At 42.3% G+C, this 27600-nt stretch overlaps 1 protein-coding gene across 1 annotated transcript in view; it reads right to left on the bottom strand.

Moving 5' to 3' along the window:
• Positions 1 to 1430: 1430 nt before the first annotated feature.
• LOC122817596 (occludin-like) overlaps positions 1431 to 27600 on the bottom strand; it is a 617143-nt gene continuing 590973 nt past the window's right edge. Inside the window, exon 8 of the mRNA XM_044090634.1 lies at positions 1431 to 2406. Coding sequence (XP_043946569.1) covers positions 2305 to 2406 — 102 coding nt within the window. The 3' untranslated portion in view covers positions 1431 to 2304. The remainder of the gene's footprint in view (positions 2407 to 27600) is intronic.

The raw sequence follows: 27600 nt of genomic DNA, 5'->3' as shown, positions 1-27600 counted from the left end.
GGAGTCATTTGTAGAACTTACAGTTCTGTTCCCTATTACTCCAGTTTGTAAAAGGATGCAAGGGACTGGGTGAATATGATCTCTTGGTGCCTGGAATTTTTGACTTTTATAAGAATTGTACTTTGTAACCCTGTAACCTGGTGTTACTATCTGCAGCTTCCATTTGTCTGCACTGGGTTACCCTTTCTGCTATCGACGGGGTGTGTAAGGTGGACAAGGGTGGGCAGGGTGAAGTTTCAAGTAGTCATGGTTTATCTTTAGGGTGCAAAGGTTCCCAGGGGCTTCAGGCTTCCCCATCTAGTCTCCCTGCCCCTTGTTTTTCAAACGGCCCTTCTTACCAGGCTTGCTTACTTTTTCCTTGCCTCCGACAGTAGGGCCCAGACGTAAATGGATAATTCTTACCATACTTAGGCAAGAAGGAATGATGAAGTTGTTTTCTGAAGAGCTCTTTCACTTCTTCAGACTAAAAACAGTATCTCAAAATGAGTTTTTCTCTGTGTGGGTAAAGCATGGGACATAGTATCATCAGTGCATCACACCCAAGGGAGGAAGACACTTGGGAGGGATAGTCCCATCAGCCTCTAAGTAGTCTTCACTCCCACCTGGGAAGGGTTCCATCCTTCTATTGGCAAGTGGGACGCCAGACACGAATGACTGATGTGAGCTTGGCTGCAGGCTCTGCAGATCCTGAAGGAACCTTTTAACCAAGGAGATATGTTCCTCAGGAACAGCCTGAAGGGAGTATGAATGAACTTATTGCCGGAGGTCCAAGCAACTACATGGAGTTAGGGTCAGGTGTCCCATGTACATGCTTCTCAGTCGTCTTTAGTACAGTTACTATTCTGGAGGCCAGAATTAAAGATGGGATTGCCATACCTCCATGCTCCACCCTTCAACATTCTCCTTAGCTAGAATATTGGGCACACCATCTGTCCCTTCTGAGACAACAAAATGCACTTCAGCCACAGTGCACAGGGTGGGACATGGGGGGGGGGTAAATTCTACACAGTGACTATTGGCTTGGTGGTACATCCTTTGATCCACAAGTATGACAGCTTCCAAATGGGCTTTGCCTTAGATTCAGGGTAAAGGGCCACAAAACATCTCAATGGGAACCTACATCCTCAAGCCGTGCAGAGATATTGGATGATGATGTCACCTTACTCAAATCACTGACTGCCTACTCCTTAGGCTGCTTCTTAAGGAGAATGTCTGAGGGTGGGAATAAACTGGAAGACACCAAGGCAGTATAACTCAAGCCTTAATGTCTCTTTCAGTCTAAACAGTTTTCTAAGGAATGCTCCTCTCCCCAATTACTTTTCAGCGTAAGTCCTTGTTTGACCCCACAACTCTTCACATCAGACTCTGAGCAAAAACAAAACAAAAAACAGACACACACACACACACACACACACACACACACACACACACACACACACACACACCCACATACACAAATTATGGAAATCTTTGTGTAGTACTTGTCTACCTTTAAAGCACCTGCTTTCTCTTCTAGAGGTGGACGTGCCCTAATCTGCTAACTGGTTGCCTGACCCTATTGACTACACAGTAATTAGTAGCAATATACAATTAGCAATAAAAAAATGACTGAGCCCCAAAGGCTGAATCACAGTGGACTACAGATGCAAAATTACTGCGCATACTCTGTAAGCTGCAACAAGAAAAGATCTAAAATGGTGTAGGTAGATTTTGACCTAGCCTGGACGGGAAGGATGCTGAGCTCTGGAAGTCAGGCTAGAATCTGGACCTTCAGTAGTGAGGACTGCTGCAACAGTGATTTAACAGGACGAACATCCATAGCTACAATGACTTGTTTCTTGATGAACAGAAATACTTTATGGTTCAACAGTCTACAAATGATTGAAATGTCTTTGACAAATCAGTGCTTGTATGTTTTCACAGCTCATTATTAAAACATTTTCCATTTGCATTTTACTAGACTTGCATTACTGCTTCAAGTCAGTCAGTCTTTTTTTTTAAATCTATAACGTCACATTTTCATACAACACAGTGTAATGAACTGGAAAAATTATATTATATATTAGTTTCTCAACATATTTCCAACAATTCCAAGTAAGGGCTTAATACCCTCCTCCCATTTCTGTTTAAACAGTTGTTTGTTTGTTTTTTTTTTTTACAAATATCCTGTTCTGTTACGAAGGAAAAAAAAAACACCTTCATTAGGAAAAACTTCCCATCACATTCACAGCAGTGAATGAATGAATGCCATTGTTCTTCTCAGTCCTCTTTTTAGCAGTCTTTATTCAAGTAGCTGCTGAAGAGTTACGCCCTTTCCTTGTCATATAGCTTCACCATCCGTTTGATATGAAACAATTTGTTCCTCAGTTGTTTGGTCTGAAGCTTTTTAGTTTGGTACTCTGTGGTCTAAAGCAACAAAAACATATGAGATGTGGTTTAATGTACTGTTTTCAGTCTAATTTAAATATTGTAAAGACTAAATACAGTAACAAGTTGCAAGGGAAAGTATTGTTGTGTAACTCACTCACCGTAACAGCAGACATCTGAATCCTACTAAATACCTGTCACTTTGTATTCACGAATATTAAGTACAGCCTGTCAACCATTTAGTCCTGCTGGTCACAACTGAAACAGTTCTCCTCTTAGGCATGTTGTACTCCAAGCATTCCTGAGTTCAGAATGTTTGTCTTAGAGACACAACACTTTTTTTTTCTGCTTCTGACTGACGTCACCCAGTGGCTCTCTTTCCTGCTCCCAAATGGACCATTTGTTCCTCCACGAGATAAGAGATACCCAGGCCTACTTGTTCCCCAAACAGAGTGAGAACCTTAAGCCAACCTGATCCTTAACCACGGAGAGAGACCTATCTGGCCATTCACTCCCTGATAGTAAGAATTGGGAGCTAGGAAGTGGTATGGTCTTTCGAGTCATGCTGACACCCCCATAACTAAACTAACCCCCATACCAGAGTGAGCATTACCTTCATTATAAAATGCTGCCCAAGAGAGATACAGTGAAGTCCCATGCAAGTCTTTCCAGCTTTGTGCAGTACAGTCACCTAGCAAATCCTATACTGCCAGACGTGCCCCTGTGATGTCTGTCATTAGGGTCAGACTGTTTCCCTTCCCGTAGGATGGGTGAGTGGAAAAATGCTTTTTTACTCTCACCCCATGCCTGCCTCTTCCAGCTTTCTGCTATACTACTCCAAAAGGGACCTCTGGGGCACAGTCCACGGTTTATTCCTTTATACCACAGGGACAAGTGTTATAAATTCTATTTTAATTCATTTGTAGTAACGATTAAAAAAAACACAGAAATGAAACCACAGAAATTACTTGCAGTTAATAAACATAAAAAAAGATGAAAAGATCTGACCAAATAAAATGTCAGATCAAAGTGAAAATATATATACATACATGCATTCTCAATATAAATGAGGATACAAAAACAAAAAGAAACCAAAAGGCAGATTCCAACACAATTTAAACTTGGGCCAAGTATCTGCTCCTAGCTTTCTATTTTAAGATGGCCATGACTCTGAGAGATCCGCACACTTTTGAGCTGAATATGCAAAGAAAGCATACTGGACTTAATGGATGGTCCCCCTGGCTACTTTCAGTAAAAATGATCTCTATCGCTGCCACTATTTTGAAAGGAAGGCCTCACACTTCCCTAAGCTGAATATACAAATGAGGAACTGCATAAACATTCATATGTGCCCCCCATGAATCCAAATTCTGAAAAACTGATGCCTACTAATGCTCCAACCCTGGATTTTTGCCCAGAAATGTTTACATAGATATTTTTATACCCAAGTAGACTCCAGAGAATTTTTCCTCAGGCAGACAGCAAATGTTGGAGGTGTGAAGGGGAAGAAAGTGGTAATTGGGAACATATTTTCTGGGAGAGCAGTGAGTTGGTGGACTTTAACGATTCCCTACGGGATGCACTGTCAGAGATTCTGGGTGGGCAGATTGGTCTGATGAGGGAGATGACTTTTCTGAGCTATGATACAGGATAGAAATTGCCTATACAAGGTAAGGCCTTGCTGTGTCTAATAATGGTGTCTGCCAAAGACACAATTACTAGAAAATGGAAATCAAAATCTAAACCAACTATACTGGAAGTAGTGAATATAGTAACAGAGATACAACAACTGGAATTGAGATATTTAGAAAACGGTAGCAGCTAACTACAAAGGAAAAAATGGGAATTGTGGGAACAATACATACCAGGGAGGAATAAGGCCTAAAAATGATGACCCAGTAAGTGATTGTTTAAGCACTTGGGCTTCAAACCAGTTGTTTTACATTAAGAAGGTTTGTGGACTGCATTGCTGTGACAGAACAGGTAGCTTGCATCCTTCTAAGTTGGGAATTGCTGATTGAAGGCTCAGTGTCCGTTATTCTAAATGCGCATTAGTTCTGGTTTAAGCACTTTGGCTTCAGGCCAGTTATTTTACATTAAGAAGGTTTGTAGTCTGCACTCTTGTGGGAGGAAAGGCTAGATTCTGCCCTTCTGAGCTGGGAATTTCTGGTTAAAGGCTTATTGTGCCTGCTTATTTGATTTGTTTCTTTCTGAAATTTGTGGGTCGTGTTTGCTGTAGCCCAGAAGTTAGTAGTTTATTGGCCATTTTGGGCTAATTTCTCTCTCTTTCATTTCCCTGCTATAAAAACCCAATTTGCGCGGTATTGCGTGCCGGGCAGTGGCGGTTAGCTAGGGTGAAACTACTACCGGCTCCACAAAGTCTGCTCTTCAATTTTTCCCTTAGAACTAGACAAAGTTCAACTTAAGCACTCAAACCATTCATTTCACAGCCCAGCACTTGCTCAAAACTCATAGCAAGCACTAATTAACCCTAGCACTAGACCCCCTATACTGTCCAGAAGGACAAGGCTCTCTATTTGTCCCTTCCAGCTAATCAGTAAAACAGCTCACTTTACACATTCAGGCATGTCTAAAGGGCAGTTTCAGGTGTACTCTCCAGTCCAACTGATGAATCTGGGCATTTTGAGGCAATGTTACAACTGCCTCATGTACACAGACAACCTCTCCTCCTACCACCAAACACTAATAAATGCGAGAGATGCAATTATACAGCCAAACTGGAGGCAAAGCTCTCTCAACCCAAGACTGGAATTGACAGTCAAGAGGAGAAGGAAAATACTTGCAACACACCACCAGTGTCACAGAGACCTACTAAGTCAACACCGACAAATAACACACAAAAATACATGAAAACATACACGGAGGCTCTAAATAAAAATCTGCAAAAGCAACAGAGACCTCCAAAGCAGACACCCAAGCAACCTCCACACCCCATCACAAACCATGACACACATACTTCACATAATCAGTGTGCCACGCAATCACAGCCCTTAAGGCAAAATAACATACCCAACACACTAGTAATAGGCAACTCTATAGTCAGGCACACTGATGCCCCATTACCTAGGCTGGACAAGGAGAAGGTTACAGTTAGCTGCCTATTGGGTGCCAGGATCCACCACATAACACAAGCACTCAGGTCACTCCAGAACAAGTACAAATACGACTCTGTCACTGTCCATGTTGGTGTGAATGACCTGAGACGTACCTTCCTGGACTACATGAAAAGAGACATGGAAAAGCTCTCTGATCACGTAGCCCAGGCCAGTATGACCCTGACCCTGAGTAGCATCCTGCCCTCACCAAGAATGATGCCATAGTATAAAGAAAAAATGATCAATTTCAACAATTGGTTAAGTTTCTGGTGTCATTCAAAGGGGATCCAGTATCCGTCCACCTGGGATGACATGCTCGATAAGCCACGTTGCTTCATAAGAGATGGCTTGCACCTGTCACCTTTAGGCTTTCGAATACTGGCCGAGGCTTTTGCCGCTCCATAGTGCCTTTTTTAGACAAGGCTCAAAAGACAAACCCACCACTGTAAATAGCACAAGTAACCAAATACTGATGGTAATGCTACTCAACGCCAGAAGACTAAGCCTTAAAATGCATGCACTCGAGGCACTCCTCAGTATGGAGAACATTGATATCTGTGCAGTAATAGAAACCTGGTTTAAGGCTCCAGAGAGCACCCAAGCACTACCAGGCTATAACTCATACCATACTTTTCGGCCACAGAACCCGGACCAAAACACAAAATGTGGGGGTGTATCCATATTCATCAAGGATACCCACACCTCCAGGTTAGTGGCACAGCACAATGCCTCGGAGATCATCCATGTGCAACTAACAATGGGCAAAAATGCAATTCAAATTGTAGCTTGCTACAGATCACTCACCATGACCCAGGACCCCCATTCCGCATTTCTGGAGACACTGGAAAATATGAAGGTCCTACCAAACACCCTAATATTGGGTGATTTCAATTACCCAAACATTAACTGGGAGAACTCCTCAAGTACTAACTCCCTTGCCCAACGCTTCCTAGAATTTATAAACTCAAACACCCTGGATCAGCTGATCAACACCCCCACCAGAGGTGACAACATACTGGACCTGGTCATCACCAACATGGGCGACCGGTGTTCTACACCGGAGGTCAAACCCTCGCTGGTTAGATCAGACCGTAGACTAATCATTCTGGATATTCGCATTCCGCCCCCACCCCCAATCAAAGAAACCACCGTGAAAAACTTTTCAAAAGCAAACTTCACGTTACTTAAGACTGAGGTGGAAAGGTTCACAGCCCCCATGCTAAAGGACAATGCTGTCCAAGCTGCTAAATCCCTTACAAAGGCACTCTATGAGCACCTGCAAGAATGCATGGATCGTGCTATCCCAAGCAAAACCAAGACTCACTCCTCCAAGAAAAGGAAACCAGTCTGGTGGACCCCTGCCATAAACAAGCTATACAACAGAAGGAGGAAACTAGTGCAGAAAAGAGTAAAATCCCAAGAAGGAAAGATATCCCTAATTAGTATCAGCAAGAAACTACGATCCCTCATAAAATCATCCAAGGCTAGCTTCGAAAGAAAAATTGCCAAGGACTCCAAAGATAACCACAAAGTGTTCTTTAGCTATGTCAAGAAACTAAGTGGAAATTCTCAGATCTGCTCTGAGTTGGTGCAGAATGGTACAAAATACACTGAACCGACTGATATTGCCAACATTCTGGCAGACAGGTTTAGTGCAAACTTCACCCCCCTCTCACCCCCTAAAGGGCCCATAACCATACCAGAAGAATGTAGTACCCCGGCTATCACTGACACACAGGTTAAAACAGCCCTATCCAAAGCCAAAAATACAGCTTCAATGGGACCAGACGGTGTCCCAGGCTGTGTCCTAAATGAGCTCAAAGATGCACTAACCCCTTACCTAAACACACTGTTCAAACTCAGCCTCTCTACAGGCTACTTACCCATAGAGTGGCGCACAGCAACAGTTATCCTGCTCCTCAAATGCTATGGAACAACTTGTCACCATTCCCACAAGAGGTGAAAATATACTAGACCTGATCATCACAAACATGGGGACAAAATGCTCCACACCGGAAGTATATCCCTCATTGGTGAGATCAGACCATAAACTAATCTCACTGGAGAGCCACATCCCGCCCCCACCCCCAACAAAAAAGACCACAGTGAAGAACTTCTCAAAAGCCAACTTCACACTTCTTAAGACTGGTGTGGTATCCTTCAAGGCCCCTGAGCCATTGGAAACCACAACCCACGCTGCTGAATCCCTTACAAATGCTTTCTACGAGCACCTCCAGGATTGCATGGATCAAGCAATCCCAAATAAAATCAAGACCCTTTCCACCAAAGGCAAGCGCCCGATCTGGTGGACCCCAGCCATAAACAAACTTTACAACAAGAGGAGAAAGCTACTACAAGATAGAGCAAAATCCCTAAAAGGGAAGACATCTCTGATCAATACTAGTAAAAAACTACGATCACTCATAAAATCATCCAAGGCCAACTGTGAGAGGAAAAATCGCCAAGGACTCAAAAGACAATCATAAGGCCTTCTTTAGCTATGTTAGAAATCTGGGTGGAAACTCCCAGATATGCTCAGAATTAGTCCAAAATGATACAAAAATCACTGAACCCACAGACATTGCAAACATACTGGCAGACAGGTTCAGTGAAAATTTCTCCTCCCTCCCCAAAAGGAGAAATATCTATCCCAGCAGAGTGTAGCCTCCCAATCATCTCAAATGCCCAGGTGAGAGCTGCTCTCTCTAAAGCTAAAACACAGCATCAATGGGACCGGATGGTGTCCCCGGCTGTGTGCTACACGAACTCAATGAGGAACTAAACCCACACATAAGGCTGCTGTTTAATCTTAGCCTTACCACAGGATACGTACCCAAAGAGTGGTGTACGGCAACTGTGGTCCCACTCCACAAAGGCGGTGCTTCTACGGACCCTGGTAATTACCGCCCCATAAGCTTAACAAGCCTGGTCTGCAAAGCTATGGAGAGGATCATAATGGAACTCATAAATAAAGACATAGGGGACCTACAGACATTGGATCCTACCCAATTCGGCTTTGTCAAGGGCAGATCATGCCTCTTGAACTTGGTCGACTTTTTTGAAACAGTCACCAAGGCCATTGATGAAGGTAAGGCAGTTCACACAGCCTACCTTGACCTTGCAAAAGCTTTTGACACAATACCCCACTCGGGTATCATAGAAAAGCTCACCAGCTTAAATGTAAACCCATATGTCATAAGATGGGTTGCAAACTGGCTGAAGGACAGAACCCACAGGGTTAGAGTTGCTGGTGCCATGTCAGACTCCAAGCCGGTCACAAGCGGTGTCCCACAGGGCTCAGTCTTGGGCCCCCTCTTGTTCGGCATCTACTTTTCAGAAGTGCAGGCAAACATAGGAGGATTGTGGCTGACAAAGTTTGCAGATGACTGGAAACTGGGCGCCATAGTTGAAAATGCATCAGACACAGATATCCTTCAGAGAGGTCTCATAGAAACAGATAACTGGTGCCAGAGCCATGGCCTTAAGCTAAACGCCAAAAAATGTATAGTCATACCCTTTGGTAAAAACAAGATAACCCCAAGTTACCACATAGGTGGCAATCCATTAAGCACAGAAGAGGTTATCAGGGACCTGGGGACCCAAGTTGACAGTAACCTTTCTTTTGACACTCACATTGCCAAAGTGGTTAGGAGGACCTTCTACATTGCCCACCTGATTATGAAGGGATTCACATCCTGATTATGAAGGGATTCACATCCAGATCAAGGGAGGTCATTGTTCCCCTGTACTCTTCACTTATCAGACCAATGATTGAGTACAATGCCCCATTCGGAATGTATCTTACCCGACACCTGCAGCAATTGGAAAGACCCCAAAAGTTCCTCACCAAAAGGATAAAGGGGCTCAAAAATATGCCATATGCTGCCCGACTGAAGAAACTCTAGCTCTATTCAGTCACATACCGTCTGCTCAGAGGTGACCTGTGCCTGACATACAAGGCCTTGTCCAACCCGGAATTAATGGACATGCTCCACCTCAAAAAATCCAAATCCACCAGAGCCACAAGAGCAAGAGACTTAAACCTCAACACGGATATAAATAGGGCGTGCTGGAGGGACAGATTCATCACCCAGAGACTCCCTATGCTGTGGAACAGAATCCCGGTCCATGTGAGACAGAGCACCTCGCTGGCTCTGTTCAACAGGAATCTTGACCAGTGGATGGGAGATCGTAGGTTTACCCCGGGGATCATCTCTGTATCACTGCTGGACAGAGGCACGGCAAACTAATGGGTATAGTATTCTTCAACCTAAGAGGTGGTGAAAGCCACACAACTCTGGCTAGGCTTATAAATGCCCTAGGGCAGATAGCCTAGTATGAACCTATGAACCTATGAACAAAGTTGGAGCCACAACGGACTCCAGGAACTATCGCCCTATAAGCCTGACTAGCCTGGTCTGCAAGGCTATGGAGCGCATCATCATGGAATTCATTAACAGAGACACTGGTAACCTTCAAACATTAGACCCTACCCAGTTTGGTGTTGCTAAGGGCAGATCATGCCTCCTAAACCTGGTGGACTTTTTTGAGATAGTTACCAAGGCTTTAGACGAGGGAAAGGAGGTCCACACAGCTTACTTAGACCTCACAAAAGCTTTCGACACCATTCCCCATTCTGGTATTATAGACAAGCTCACCAGCCAGAACATAAACCCCTACTTCACGAGATGGGTTGCCAGTTGGCTCACAGATAGAACCCACACGGTGAGAGTTGCAGGCTCTAGGTCTGACTCTAAACCAGCTACAAGTGGCATCCCCTAGAGCTCAGTCCTGGGACCCCTCCTGTTCAGTATATACTTCTCAGCGGTGCAGGCAAGCACAGGAGGACTATGGCTGACCAAGTTCGCAGACGACTGCAAACTGGGGGCCATAACTGACTCTCCAGCTGATACAGATATCCTCCACAAGGGTCTCACTGTGACGGATACCTGGTGTCAAAATCATGGCCTCAAGCCAAATGCCAAAAAGTGCATAGTCATCCCCTTTGGAAAAAACAAAGTACCCGTGAACTACCACATACATGGTAGTCCCCTAAATACAGAAAATGTAATAAGGGATCTGGGAACCCAAGTCGACAGTAATCTCTCCTTTGATAATCATATTGCCAAGGTGGTTAGAAAATCCTTCTATGTGGCCCATCTAATCACAAAAGGGTTCGCATCTAGAACAAAAGAGATTATTGTGCCCCTCTACTCATCACTCATCAGACCCATCATACAGTACAACGCCACATTTGGGATGTACCTTACAAGACACCTGCAACAGCTGGAAAGACCACAAAAGTACCTTACCAAGAGGATTACTGGCCTCAAACATATGCCCTATGTAGCTCGACTGAAGAAACTCCAGCTGTAATCGGTTGCATACCGCTTACTCAGAGGTGATCTCTGCCTGACATACAAGGCCATGTCCAACCCAGAATTGATGGACATGCTCCACCTAAAAAAAAAAAATAAATCCCTGAGAGCCACACGCTCTAGGGATCTAAACCTCACCACAATGATAAATAGGATGTGCTGGAGGGATAGATTCCTGTCCCAGAGACTCCCCATGCTTTGGAACAGGATTCCAATCTACATTAGGCAGAGCCCCTCACTAACACTCTTCAAGAGCAACCTTGACGAGTGGATGGGAAACAGAAAATTTACCCCGGGGAACACTGCAGTGGCTCTGCTGGACAGAGGCACATGGAACTAATGTCTCCGCTGGGCCGAGGCACAGGGAACTAATCTAAGGGGGCGGCGAAAGCCAACATATTCTGGCAAGGCTTATAGATGTCCTCGAGCAGATAGCCTAGTACTTACCTATGGACCTATGAACCTAAAAGGTGCCAGGACTTAAATAAGCTATGTAATGTTTGAGTGAGAAAGATTGGGTAGATTATAAGTGATGTACAATGTTTGTAACTGGGAGTGTGTCAGTATGGTTTGTGATGTAAAATGGTTGCAACTAGGGTTGTGTCGGTGTGGTTTGTATTCGTTTATATAAATGTATGATTGCCTATGCAGTAAATTATGGTTTAATAAAGATGTTTCTTGTTCAAAAAAGGCAGGAACTGAATAATTTATGTAATATTGCATAGGTTATATGATATATAGCAATATATGTGAAGTATAATGTTTGTTTACTTTTATATGAAAGTAAACCTAGCTATGACACAAGTAAGGTGTTTGAAAAAAAATGCTCCAACCCATGAAGCAAGTACAATTTGGCGTGCTTACTATGCATACACAACCTAACCAACATGCCCTGTTTGAGCTACATAACACTCAGCAACCATTGTTGAAAAAAGTTCCTACACATGGATCCCAAAGCACTACAGATTATAAATCAACCACCATCCCTACTGTCTGGATATGTATAGAATTGTGGTATGCCTGAAATACTTGTTATTTTAGCAGAGTTGCACAAAACTCCTGTGAATTTGCAGGGAAGAAAGATAATGAATTTACTGAACTGTCTGAAATTGCTGGGTTATGCACATGCAATAAGTACATACATGTGTGTGTGTGTGTGTGTGTGTGTGTGTGTGTGTGTGTGTGTGTGTGTGTGTGTGTGTGTGTGTGTGTGTGAGGTACTCAAACACTCACATACACAGTGGTATGCAGTGTTGGAAAAACCACGAAAAGTGAGGGTTTCCCTAATGCACCCACTCCTAAATGGAACCCCAGCGCATACACACAGCTCACCTCCACATTTTCATGTTCCTTGTGAATTTACAATTTTATAAACTTTTCTTGGATCATCTCTGTACTTCGGTACAGTCCTGTGTTTTCCAGTGTGCATAAATAATATAATTTGATGTACTTTCTCTCAGTATGTCTGAATTGCCTTAAAATACAACAGCCAAAGTCAGCAATTATGCAGACATTTCAGTAAATAGTTCCAATCCTATTCCCACATTCATCCTGCATTATGATGGGGGAAGAGGTTCAGGTTTAACAGCTCTGGGCAATCATAATATCTCAGCAGTGGGCTCCAATGTACTTCCCAAATTCTTCTGGAACACCTGATAGTCTATAAAACATGGAAATGTATGCATATGGAATGGCCAGTGTAATGGAGGGGAAGTGCAAAGGTGCTTACATAGTGACAAGCATCTAAATGAACTGTGGGTCTATGGTTATGGATGCTGCACAGAATTATGTACTGCCCTATTCATTAAAGCTTGTTCTACTGTATATTCCTTACTATACAGCACTGTACCAGACTTAAAGCTTTGTGAATGTGTACATAGGGACCTACGTCACATCTTCATAGATAACCTGAGAGGAGTCATCTTTGAAAAATGCAGCCACAGTGGCAAAATAAAGTCTAAACACTCAAAGGAGTTACTATACAGACATTTGACTGCATTGTCTGCTACATTTTCTGTTTCATTTCTGGTGGAAAATTACAGAAAGAAATGATCAAGAAATAGATGCCTAGTCTTGTTTTTGTTTTTTGGCTTTACCCGGTTAGGGGTCGCCACAGCGGAACTCCGGTCTGCTCATGATTGGCAGTGGATTTTTACAGTGCCGAGTTGCCAGCCCGGCGCATAACCTTCAAAGAAGGCACAAGAAATAGATGCCTAGTGCAAGGCTATAATCAATACACTTGTTTTCACACCTTAGCAAGAGTTCAAAATAGTCAAGTTGTTCTGTCAAACAAGTTTGGACTTGCCTTAAAAAGTACTTAGGCTGAAGTTTATGGAACTGTTGTATTTGAAATTCTAAACGTGGCCATTTTAATGATATGTTTTTATTATTCGAGCTCCTTTGGAAAGTGGAAATGTAAAAATGTATAGCCTCTGACTCTACCCATAGTCTTTTATTTCTCAACCATACTTTTTTTTGACAACCTGAACAAGAAAAAGTGAATCTAGAGATGTAAGAAAGGTTGCAAGAAGAGACAAGCTTGCCTTCTAATGACTGTCCAGTAGTTATAACATAAAAGGTGGCAAGAAATATGTCACACGTACATTTGGAAATGCATAACATGCAACTATCAATTGCAAAAAGGAAGTTAGTACACTATTTTTCATTTCATCCTGAACTAGAGAAGGCAACAAATCTCTAGACTTTTCATACAAATCAGCAGATTAAAAAAAGTCTAATTGTAGTTGTTTTTTTAAATCTGATTGTGGTTCTTTAACACAAAAGTGGAGGGGGAAGCATGACTTTTTACCTTGTACTTCAAAGGATTTGAACTTAACAAACTGATAAAATGTTATAAAAGTCTTCTATCATCTTTATAATGAAAGACATCAATAAGAGCCAGATAAGCTACAAAAAGTGGTTTCCTAAAAAAAAAAATAAAATAATAATCTTTCAGGGACCCTACAAAACTGGAGCTAGTCAAGTAACCTAGATATGAGTAATGAGGAATGGTTTTAAAACAAGCAGTTAAAAATTAAATAAATCAAAACCCAAAGTAAAAATGATGGGGACTTGCACATTTCAGGAGTTCACAGCTTCATAGGTAGATGCTACACAGCCAGTCATTAGGCTGTTTTTAGCCTAGATGAAAAAGCTCAACATCCAGAAATTACTTCCTGCCTCAAAGAGAGAGTCATGTCAGGCTCAGGAAGAATTTGCTAAGTGTCCATCCAATCATTTAGTTAGTCCTGAGTGTAGCTAGAGTAAGTACTGTTTTGCTTAATAAACAGACGTAGTTGATTCCACAGGGGGGGGGGAACACCTGGATAACAACCTGACATGTCATGACCTATTAATATGTTGTTCGAGACTAGGTCCTTTGTACATATGTATGAGTATATGGAGACATAACAGACCTAGGAAGATGGCCTCTTTCATGGCTCAAAAGACCAAACAGAGGTCAATGCAAAAAAGTTTATAGGAAACAGAATAAAGAAGCATGGCTGACAATTTGGTTAACTAAGGAAGATAAGGCTTGTGACTTTTGCAGTTAAAACCTTTGAGATCTGCTCAATTGAGTTATGTTTCCAGAGGTACATACCAAAGGAGGCACTATGTTCAATAATGGGACAGGTAGGAGATTTTTTTCAGTGGGCATAAGACTTTGGCTCTGGATGACATATCCATGACCATTAGTTGAACCAGAAGAAAAGACTATCTAACTACAGTGGAGACATGATGTTCAAAGGAAAAGGAAATCATCCACAAAAATGCCTAGATCACTTATGACAGTGTCTGTCTTATGGGGTTCATCTACGTGCTGAGAAAGCATGACCTCAGTATAATTATTAAAAGTGGCAACCTCCTGGACACTCATTGCAGTCATCTCCCTACTGTGGCAACAATGCTTGTAAATCCTACCCTTAAAAACATAACTTTTATCTCATCCTATAACCAATCCAAATTCAATAAGGCCACATTCATCTCTATTCTTAAACATTATAACCGGAACCTCTTAAAAAACTCCTCTTCTCGATGATGCTTCCTAGGCTTGTAATTCAGATTTTCTTGGCATTCTACACAAGTCCCTATTAGATAAAAAGAGTAAAAGTGAAACTTGGTGAACACTGTCCCCTTCCTAACTTTTTCTACAAAAAATAAATAAAAAATAATGAAGGACAGGGACAAGTCTTGGAAATGATGGCATAAGGACAAAACCCAATACAACTTGCAACACTTTACCTACAAAACCTTACAAAATCTCATGCAAGACCTGAAAAAAATCCCACTTTATCTTACCAAATATTCACTAAAACAATCCTAAACTTTTCTGTCCAGTATAAACAGCCTCCTACCCCATGGTACAGCTAATCAATCCACTCCATCCCAAATGATACAATTAAAAACAAAGCAAGTAAATGTAACCCTCACTTCACGCAAACAGTAATCTCATTACAGTTTCATGGCGCCACAATGACAAACCCTCTCCAACAGTCCCAATTCCAATGGTTAGAAAGTATCTTTGCAAACTAAAACCAAACACTCTAGGGGTCAATGACCTACAAGCAGAATACATTAAATTTGTTGCAGATGCCTTAATCTACTTAGTTTACATCCTAATAAATTAATCAAAGAACCAGGCATCCCTTCCATATGGAAAATATCCTACATGTTAATCCTACATAACTGTGGAAACTCTGTAGATTCTCTAACTACTGCTCTACTGCCATTCTACCTATATCCAAAATCTTAAAAAAAGTTTTTCACACGTAGTCACTCAATTATCTCTTACAGCAGAAGTTTCTTTCTACAATTCAACAAATCTTTTGAACCAACCATAGTAAAATCACTACTTCCTCAGCTTCTTAACCACCATCTATCACCACAAAAATGAAATCAAAAGTGGAATCTTTTTTTATTCCTTGACCTACAAATATGGTCTTACATCAAAAACTCTTAGACAAACTCTTTAAACTCAATCTCTACATCCTTGTATCACATGTATCCAATAGATTCCAGTCAGATAAAAGACAAAAGATACTCCTCCTTTCTTCCAGTCACCACTGAAGTGCTCCAGGGATCCATACAAGGCCCTTCAGTGTTTAACACATTCATCTTGATCTACACTCCACTGCCAAGCACACTACTCTCATTCAATATGCCAATGATTTTATACACATCTATGCAGATTCCTTATCTGGAACTCCCAACAACTACAGCAGGAATCCCACTGCTCTGTTGAGTCCTGTGGCAAACTCCCACCTATTACTCAACTTAAACATAAAACAAAAACTACTATTCTTTCCAAAAGCAAAGCCTGACAAGAGTACACCTAATGTTATCACATCAGCTAACAAAATCAATCATGCACTAGTCCCACACACTGAACTATTAGGCGTGATAGTCCTAAACACTACACTATTAAGTTTAATAGTCCTACACATTAAACTATTAGAAGTAATAATCAACCATAAGTTTAGATTTTATATACACTTTCAATGTGCTAAGAAAAAAAAAAATACCAAAATGTCACCTTTTGTACAGAAGCAAGACTTTTCTTATAGACAACAGATAACACCAGCCTAACTTCCACCTAGCCTCCTATATGCTTCCAGTACATTCATTAACCTGCAGAATATGTAAAAAACTAAGCTTGACAATGTTAAAATAACAGAGATAAATTTACTTTTATTTCCCATCTAGGACCCTCCACTGCATAACTCTAACATACCAAAATTAGATGAAGGCACCAAATTACCTCAACTACTCTCAATCATCAGTGGTACACAGCCTCATATATAAGACAGATAAATTCCCATTCCTGCAAAACTGTCTATAACTATATTCCCCTAATAAAGTTTTCTAGTTCAAACAGAAATTCCTCAACTTCTCTAGCAAATCACATAACTCTGCTGGTGATGTCCTCTACTCAAACTATGTCTATGAACTGTGGAATATTATTCTACTCTCAATAAGCCTTACATATATCCTTGAAAACTTTACGAAACATCTACAACTAATTTAAAATCCTCATGGCTCTGTCACCTGGAAAATTCCTCATGTAGTCCTCACCTTCCCACCCCCTTCTCTCTGCTTTTAGACCCTAGTAATAGCTTTTTCCATGCAAATCTCCCTTTCCTTAAACTCATATTAGGCTGCTAAGACTGACATCCAGTTACATTACACTTCTCATCCTGACACACATATGTCAAGAGAAGCAGTACAATATAGTGTCCAATAGTAAAAATGTATTATACTCTCCTGCTACATCACTTTTGTCTTTTATACTCTGAGGTTCATATGACAACTACTGTCATTCTGAAGCACATCCTTCTTCTCCTTCATGCCACACTTTACATAACATTCCAACATAAACATACCAACAGTACATGCTAGTTGCTTCAAGTTAAATAAACATATATAATTTTATCTTACGCTTGCTATAGGTCATTCCTGAACTCAGAAACTGTACACTATGGTTTTTATATCTCATTCAACTTACTGCTATTGCTGACTCAGTGCCAGTTCCACAATGGTTCATAATTTTATAGGTAAATATTAGGCTAGTTGCATTTCCAGGCCATTTTAAGCCTAGCCAATTTCCCTTTTTGTGCTCAAAATAAACCTAATAAACCTATCACATTTGGTTATGGACTGGCCTTACCCATCCCATGGGCAATAATTATATATTACCTCTAATAAGAATAACTAGGATCATACTATAAATAACTTGAGGGGACCCATGCTTGGGGTAAAGCATTTAGGAGCTGCATCTGTCCATTAGCAGTGCAGGGGGACTCCTGGGGTATATTTTCCCATCCATAGATCTTATGTTGTGCTTGAACATGGACGGGGCTGAACTTTGGTTTATGTGGATGGGGAGTCTGTTTCAGAGCAGTGGTATACCTGTACCTCAAAACTGTTCTGTTGATGTTGCACAAGAGGTTTAGTTCGCTAGACTGAGTATTTCTGATGCCATTTAACTTGCTAATGTGCAGAAAATCCATCAGTAATGGGTCAGAGAATGTCGTATATGCAAGACAGAGGTCCCCTCTTAATAGTCTGTAGGACACCGAGTACAGTGGCAGGGCTTTGAATTGGTCCACGTAGGATAACTTGTTTAGGCCTTGTATCCTTTCTGTAAGGTATCTCTGTGGGCGTTTCAGTTGCTGCATGTGTCTGGACAGATATATACCAAAGGGGGAATTATATTCAATGACTGGCCTAATGAGGGTCGAGTAAACGAGTAAGTAAAGGCTTACTTACCTTAACTTAAAGGTCAGTAAGGGTTGGGTGATGCTCAGAGTTGTACAGTTACACTTCTTCAAATTATACAACAACAAAAGAAAATGTTATACATTGCTTTAATAGACTGTCATTTTATGTCTACAGCATTACTTGCATTGCTTCACAACTGCTCAGGTACTTCAATTTACATGTACAAAATTACCATAGGCTTACATACAGGTAATATTAACAGAGTTAGAGGTGTATAGCTGCATTTTTATTACTTACCTATTGCTAATATCTTTAACTTAGTTATCTATATGGCTTAGTTTACTAGCACATTCATCACACTACTGTCTACTGCTCCGGACCTATTTATACTGATGTGATTTTCTCAATATGTAAAGTGATAACAAAATGTTTCGCTATACCATATTAATATGTATAGTCTCTGTTTGAAAAGTGCTTTGTTAAGCATCTTCATCCTCTTTAAACATTGCAATCAGGATTTTTAATGACTTCACTTGCTCATTTTTTTCTCTGTTGCAAACAGTACAACTTGTTATGCTTTTATTTTTCTCCAGTTGCACATTTTTATTATTAGTTATGTTTTGCATCTGCTATGAAACTTTTCTCCCAAAGCATGTCCTGAAAATGTGTTTTCTGCCCAGCTGGCCTTTCCCATTAACAACGTCAAATAAATAAATCAGTAAACATTTATTTTCCAAAGTACACTATACTGCCTTTTTTCTCATTTAGTTTGGGGGTCACTGTTCTTGCACCAGTTGTTTACATAGTTCTGCCCATTTTGGACTACCTTCACATCTCTGGATGCTCAAAAAGCAGCCCCTTCTTTATAGTTATCAGAAAATGTTGTTTACAAGGGAGGATATTTCCTTGTATATGACAAAAATACATGCTAAATACAACAGGTCTCAGTACAAAGCCTTCAGAAACCCCAGTTGTGATACTTTTGTTTTCCCAAGGTAGAACCTGCATCTCCAATGATATGCTACGCCAATACATAGGTTCATAGGTGTGTACTAGGCTTATGGCCCTGGAGCCTTTACATGCCTAGCCCAGAGGATTACCCTGGAATTGTGCCACTCGACATTAGTTCCCAGTGCCTCTGTCGAGTAAAGCCACTGGAGTGATCTCTGGGGTGAATTTTCTATTTCCCATCCACTCATCAAGATTTCTCTTGAAGAGGGCCAGTGAGGTGCTCTGTTTGACATGTATGGGAAGTTTATTCCATCGCATGGGCAGTCTCTGGGTTATGAACCTGTCTCTCCAGCATGTTCTGTTGATTGCTGTAATGAGGTTCAGGTCTCTGGAGCATGTGGGGTGGAGGGATTGGGATTTCTTTAGATGTAGTATTTCTAACAGAGCTGGGTCAGACATGGCTTTGTTAGTCAAGCAGAGATTGCCCCTAAGTAGGCAATATGAGACCGAGAATAGTTGGAGTTTTTTGCGTCTGTCCATATAGGACAACTGTTTATGGCCTAGGATCATCTTAGTGAGGTACTTTTGCGGCTTCTCTAGTTGTTGCAGGTGTCTAGTGAGGTACATGCCAAATGGGGATGGGAAATAGAAAATTCACCCCGGGGATAACTCCAGTGGCTCTACTCGACAGCGGCACTGGGAAGTAAGGTCAGGTGGCACAATGCCAGAGTAATCCTATGGGATAGGCTTGTAAAGGCTTGAGGGCCTTTAGCCTAGTACACACCTATGAACCTATGAGGGAAGTGTAGAGGGAGACAATGACCTCTTTCTTCCTGGATGCAAAACCCTTAGTAATGAGATGTGCCACATAGAAGGACTTTCTGACCACAGTGGCAATATGGTGGTCAAAAGAGAGGCCGCTGTGTTCCCAGATCTCTTGTAATGCCTTCTGTGTTCAGTGGACTACCATCAATGTGGTAATTCAAGGGAACCGGATTTTTCCCAAAGGGGATGAAGACACATTTTTTGGCACTGAGCTTAAGGCCATGGTTCTGACACCAGCCATTGGTCTCATTGAGGCCTTTCTGCAGGATATCAACGTCACTTGGGGAGTTAATAATAGCTCCCAACTTGCAATCATCTGTGAACTTTATCAGCCAGAGTCCCTTTGTGTTGGCCTGGACATGCAGGTTGATGTTTCGGTTCACCTTTTTGTCAGTGATGCCAGCATGGCTGACAGTACTGAATGCCTTGAACAATTTCAAATATACCGTGTGCACTGCATGACTATCATCAACTAATTCAGCAACTCTAGCAAAGACGTTTACAGGATAAGAAGCCATTTCCTACCTTTTACAAAGCCAAACTGATGTGGATCCAGGGCTAAAGGATTATCAGTGTCTAGATGACAACAGAAATGATACAGTCCATGGATTTACAAACAAGATTGGAAGGACTGCTGGATCTATAGTTATCAAGATCTGTAGTTGGACCTCCCTACATAGGTGCATCATGACAGCTGTTCTCTAGGCTTCAAGGACATAGCTCACTGCAAGAATGATTGTTAAAGATGTTTAAGAGATGTGCCATACTAGGTGCTAATTATTAAGTTTCCTGATATATTATCAGGGCCCATGGATGTGATGTTCTTTGTTTTAGATAAGGCTGCCAGGACTTATTCCATAACGATCCTGGGGGAAATCACGAGCACAGGAAAAAATATAATTACTGTTGATATAAAAAAACGGGTCTATATCAAAACATTGAATGATTACAATCGTGAAAGCTCTGCCGGAACTTGAAGTGCTTTTTTTTTTGAGATCGCAGTACAGTGAAGATTGGAATATTATCCCTTTCCTCACTCTAGTGGTATCTCGGAGTTGGAATATATATTTAGCGGGGACTTAACTAGCTCGAGGTCCAGCATTTTCGCTCTTTAGAGCTTTCGCAATTTTAATCATTCGATGTTCTGATATAGACCCTAGAAAACCATTATGAGTTCATTAATCCACTTACTGTCAATGTCTGCAAAGGACACAGCATTACAATATTATGGTCATAAAGGGATCTGTTACTTTTCAAGTTCCCAGTGGAGGAGCTCACCGGCATCACAGTTTAAGTATGGTGCAAGATAGTGTGTGGCAGCAGGTTTGTCTGCACCACAGGGGATTCAGTTGCTGGTAGGGATATTAGTGCTGTGAAACAGACGTGTTCAGGAAAGGTTTAGGTCTTTACAGCTCTAGTATGTTGTTCTGCTCTGTCTGCTAAGTAACATACTAGCATGGGAGGGGGAGTGCTGCAGCCACAAATGATATAACAGCTATTTGTACACTGTTACACTCACACAGTTTACACTATGAGAAATTGTATGTACAATACACAGATTTTATGAACTGTACAGGGTCAAAGGCTACTAGATTCCCTTGCAAGTGGGAATGTGCTTGGAGAAAGTACAGTTGTGTAAGTACTTTCCATAACAGTAGATGTCCTACTGATCACTGTTGCAATATTTTAATCAGATGGGTTTTCACCACTGATATCCAGACAGGTACCAAAGCTTAAAGGTTTCTTCTCTGGAGCATATGTCTGACATATGACCTCAGCTCACAAGTGTAGGGGTATATTAATGGCTGTATGAGCATAAATTATCTCCAAGCCAGCAGCCTGAAGACATCTGGGAAATAAGTCGTCAACTAGGAAAGATGAAGTAAAGATGAGTGGGCCCCCTCAGTCCTAGGGTCTGCCAGATAGGCAAGAGTAAAGAGGAAGAAGAGGAAAGGCCAGCAAGGGGGAGGGAGGTTGGGAAGGAATACGGCAACAGCAGACCATCTACTGTCACGATAAGTTCTTACTCATTTGCAAAACTTAAGGGAACAGAAGGGAGAATGGTTGAGAATAGTGAGAACTGTCCAAGAGCCCAGAAAGGACTGATCTATCAAGGCAGCCCTAAACCTTGAAAAATCACCTGTTTTATAGTGTTTAGTGAAGATGTGTACATAAGACAGGTAGCAGCTTTCTGGATTGTATTGGCATCTGCCTCTTTGTAGAAGGCACCAGAAGAGGCCATTGCTCTAGTAGAGTGAAACTATGGAAAGTAGAGAAAAGATTTGCCATGGTGAGAGTAACAAAAAGAAATTGAGTTAGAAATCCATTTCGTATAGTTTGCTTAGATACTGGGTGGACCAGTTTAGAGTCCATGAAAGAGACAAATAGATGGTCTGACTTACGAACAGACTTACTCTTGTCCAAATAAAATCTTAGTTGCCTGTGCACATCTGCAGAGTGTATGAATCTTTCACTCCTGTTCTTTGGGTTGGAAAAGAAAGTGGGCAGACTGATGGCTTGGTTGAGAGATATTTTGTTTACCACATTAACCATGAAAGGAGGGGTTGACCCTCAGGGACACTCTGTCCTTGTGAAAAATAAGAAAAGGTGGGACAGCCATGGGTGAAAATTTGAAGGGATAAATAAGAGCCTTCATCTCTTTCTGGTTGATGTGTTCTTCCTTGAGGCTGGACTGCCAATGACCCTGGACCTTGTGGGTGCCTGTCCAAGCCCCCTAAGCCTCGTCTGAGGCATCTGTGTATATTTCTTGACTTGGGGCTATGCCTTGAAAGGTAATCCTGGATTGAAGTTCATCTGTGTTAACCACCATATCATTTTCTTGATACAAGGCATGAGGGGGATCTGTGCCTCCAGGGGGGAAAGAGTGCTGGGACCACACATTTTTTTCAGGTATCACTGAATTTTACTCATATCTAATCTGGCTAAAGGAAGCATCGGTATGTTTGCTGCCATGAATCCTAGTGCTCTTAGAATCTCCCTGGCTGAAAAAGCTTTGAGGGAGATTAGGGACTAGCACTGGAAGTAAGCTGTGAGGTTTTGCACTTCTGGTGCCCAGTCTTCAACCCAAGAATCTCCCTGGCTGGACAGGCTTTGACGGAGGTTAGGAACTGGTAGTAAATTGTGAGGTTCTGCACTTTTGGTGCCCAGTCTTCATCCCAAGAAAGCTAAATCAACTAAATCTTGTGTGGACTGGAGGGAATACATTTTTGAAGGTGACGTGAATCCCAGTTGTAGGAGGAGGCTGATAATGAATTGGAGGTATTGAAGTAAGATACGAATCGAAGAGGCTTGGATAAGTAGATTATCCGAGCAGAGAATATCTGAATTCTCTGAGTCCTGCAAAAGGCTATAATAGGTGACAGGCACTTTGTGAATACGCTTGGGGCTGTAGAAATCCTAAAAGGCAAAGCAGTAAACTGAAAGTGAGATGAACCAGAATAGAACCTCAGGAATTTCCTACAGGAAGGGTATATGAGGATATGCAGGTAGGCATCCTGCAGATCAAGGGAGACTAGAAATGCCTGTGGGAGAACATAGGGAAGCAAGATCTAAAGGGAATGCACTTTGAAAGTGGGAAATTTGAGGGAAGTGTTAAGCAGAGTAGTGGTATTTCACCCTTCAAAAACAAAAAAATAATCCTTGTTTTCCCGCCTCTCCTCGTCTAGTTTAGACCAGTTTACAGGCATTGCTGTATTCTGGGCTGTGGTGTAGTTCCTGTGTTGTCCATTACCTTACTTGGATAGAAGGAAGTTTCTTTGCTCACCAGTGGGAGTGGGGAGCCTTGAGCAGCCTACCTGTCCCTGCAGGAAGTGACCTCAGCAGAAGAAGCTGTAGTAATTGGTTGTTTTGGACCATTTCTAGCTCTTTTGTAGTTCACTGTTTAAAAACGGCATTTGCACGGCTTTGCGCGGTTGTGCGCATAGCACAGCGCCGGTTAAACAAGGTTAAACTTCTTCTGGCTCCGCCAGGTCTGATCTTCAAATTTTCCTTTAAGGAAGCTCTACTCTTAGTATAATCAGACTACTCACTATATTATAAGCCTAGCACTTGTTCTCAATACTTCACTACTAAGTAAGCACTCTCGTACTAAGTAAAGCACTACATCTACTTACCACCCCTGTGAATATCCACTTCCCTTAAAGGTACAGCACTCCCTTATACTGTTCTAGCATGTCGAGTGGTAGATTACTGGCATCCTCTCCAGTTCAGCTGGTCAATCTGGGTATCTTGAGACAATGCTACAATTGTCTCATGTACACAGACAACCCTCTCCTCCTCCCAACAAACACAAATACATGTGAGAGATGCAACTATATAGCCAAACTGGAGGCTGAACTCTCTCAACTCAGGGCTGGCATGACCAGACAGGAGGAGATGGTAACCACACACACAACAATCCCAGTCCCACATAGACCTAGCACAACTGCAAACCAAACACATAAAAACACAAAGACATACTCGGAGGCTCTAATAAAAAACTTACCAAAACAACACAGGCTCCCAAAACAGACATCCAAAAATCCACCACCTCAAAACAAAACACATGCAACACATACTTCAATAAATCAGTGTGTCAACCAATCACAGCCCTTAAGGCCAAACACCTTGCCTGATACACTAATAATAGGTGACTCTATAGTCAGACACACTGATGTCCCGCTGACCAGGCTGAACAAGGAGAGGGTGATTGTGAGCTGTCTATTGGGAGCTAGGATCCGCCACATAACACACGCACTCAAGTCACTCCAAAGCAAGTACAAATATGACTCTGTCATTGTCCATGCTGGTGTGAATGACCTGAGACGTACCTCCCTGGACTACATGGAAAGAGACATAGAGGAGCTCTCTGATTATGTAGCCCAGGCTGGTATGACCCTGACCCTGAGCAGCATCTTGCCCTCACCAAGAATGATACCACAATACAAAGACAAGATGATCAGCTTTAATAATTGGCTCAAGTACTGGTGTCATTCTAAGGGGATCCAATGTCTGTCTGCCTGGGATGACATGTTGGACAAGCCACGCTGCTTCACAAGGGATGGCTTACACCTGTCACCACTGGGCTTCCGGATATTGGCTAAGGCTCTTGCCACCCCATAGTGCCTTTTTAGGCAAGGCTCAAAAGACAAACCCACCTCCTTAGAACACAAAATGGAAAAACTAAGGGTAATGCTGCTCAACGCCAGAAGTCTAAATCTCAAGATGCAGGCACTTGATGCACTCCTCAGCATGGAGAACATCGACGTCTGTGCAGTAACTGAAACCTGGTTCAAGGCTCCTGAGAGCACCCCAGCTGCCAGGCTATACCTCGTATCATGCTTTTCGCCCCAAAACCCGGGCCGAACCACAAAGGAGGGGAGTGTCCATATTCATCAAGGACACCCACACCTCCAGGTTAGTAGCAACACATGAAGCATCAGAGACCATACAGGTGCAACTAACCATAGGCAAAACTGCTATACAACTGGTAGCATGTTACAGACCACCCTCCCAGTCTCAAGAACCCCACTCAGCCTTCCTGAAGACATTGGAGGATATGAATGTATCACAAAATACCATCATACTGGGAGACTTCAACTACCCAAACATAGATTGGGTACATTATTCTAGCCCTAATACCCTAGCCCAAAGGTTCCTGGAATTCATAAATTCAAATGCAATGGAACAACTAGTCACCTCTCCCACTAGGGGAGATAATATACTAGACCTGATCATCACAAACATGGGGACAAAATACTCCACACCGGAAGTATACCCCTCACTAGTGAGATCTGACCACAAACTAATCACCCTGGATATACATATCCCACCTCCACCCCCAGCACAAAAGACCACAGTGAAAAACTTCTCAAAAGCAGACTTCACTCTTCTTAAGACTGAGATGGTATCCTTTAAGCCCACTGTGCCAGTGGATACCACATCCCACAATGCCAAATCCTTCACAAATGCTTTCTATGGACATCTCCAAGAATGCATGGGTCATGCAATCCCAAATAAATCCAAGTCCCTCTCTACCAAAGGTAAGCATCCTGTCTGGTGGACCTCAGCCATAAACAAATTGTATAACAAAAGAAGGAAGCTACTGCACGTCAGGGCAAAATCCCATGAAGGGAAGACATCTCTGATCAACATTAGCAGAAAACTACGTTCTTTCATAAAAACATCCAAGGCCAACTTTGAGAGAAAAATCGCTAAGGACACTAAAGATAACCACAAAGCCTTCTTTAGCTATGTTAGAAACCTGGGCGGAAACCCTCAGATATGCTCAGAGTTGGTTCACAACAACAAAAAATACACTGAACCCACAGATATTGCCAACATTCTGGCTGACAGGTTCAGTGCAAATTTCTCCCCTCCCTCACCCCAAAAGAAGAAATACTTATCCCAGCTGAATGTAATCTCCCTGTCATCTCAGATGTCCAAGTGAGAACCGCCCTAAACAAAGTAAAAAACACAGCATCAATGGGACCTGATGGTATCCCGGGTTGCGTGTTACGTGAACTCCAAGAGGAGCTAAACCCACACATAAAAATGCTATTTAACCTTAGCCTTACTTCGGGATATGTACCTGAACACTGGCGTACAGCAACAGTGGTCCCACTCCACAAGGGGGGTGCCTCTACAGACCCTGGAAACTACCGCCCCATAAGCTTAACCAGCCTGGTCTGCAAATCTATGGAAAGAATCATTATGGAACTCATAAACAGAGACATAGGGGACCTACAGACACTTGACCCCACCCAGTTCGGCTTTGTAAAGGGCAGATCCTGCCTTTTAAACCTGGTTGACTTTTTCGAAATAGTCACTAGAGCCATTGATGAGGACAAAGCGGTCCATACAGCATACCTGGACTTGGCTAAGGCCTTCGACACAATGCCCCACTCAGGCATCATAGATAAGCTCAACAGCTTAAAAGTAAACCCTTATGTCACTAGATGGGTTGCAAACTGGCTAAAGGACAGAACCCATAAAGTTAAAATCGCTGGAGCAATGTCAGGCTCAAAGCCAGTCACAAGTGGTGTCCCACAGCGATCTGTCCTGGGACCCCTCTTGTTCGGCATTTATTTCTCAGATGTTAAAGCAAACATGGGAGGGCTGTGGCTGACAAAGTTCGCAGATGACTGCAAACTAGGCGCCATAGTCGATACACCAGCAGACACATACATCCTACAAAAAGGCCTCACAGAAACGGACAACTGGTGCCGGAGTCACGGCCTTAAACTAAATGCCAAAAAATGTATAGTCATCCCCTTTGGGAAAAACAAAGTACCCACAAATTATCACATAAACAGCAACCCACTGAGTACGGAAAAAGTAATCAGAGACCTAGGGACCGAAGTCGACAGTGACCTCTCATTTGACACCCACGTTGCCAAAGTGGTTAGAAAAACATTCTACCTTGCACACCTCATCATGAAGGGATTCACATCCAGATCCAAGGATGTCATTGTACCCCTACATTCCTCCCTCATCAGACCCATGATTGAGTACAATGCCCCATTTGGTATGTACCTCACCCGGCATTTGCAACAGTTGGAGAGACCACAAAAGTACCTCACCAAGAGGATCAAGGGTCTCCAACATATGTCTTATTCTGCCAGACTAAAGAAACTTCAGCTCTATTCAGTAGCATACCGCCTGCTCAGAGATGATCTCTGCCTGACGTACAAGGCCATGACCAATCAGGATCTGATGGACATGCTCCACCTCAAAAAATCCAAATC

The sequence above is a fragment of the Protopterus annectens genome, chromosome 13.part0, assembly GCF_019279795.1.
Source record: "Protopterus annectens isolate FY-2018-M chromosome 13.part0, PAN1.0, whole genome shotgun sequence".
In the NCBI taxonomy this organism is placed as follows: domain Eukaryota; kingdom Metazoa; phylum Chordata; order Ceratodontiformes; family Protopteridae; genus Protopterus; species Protopterus annectens.
The sequence above is the reverse complement of the archived record's forward strand: the minus strand, read 5'-3'. Positions and strand labels throughout refer to the sequence as shown.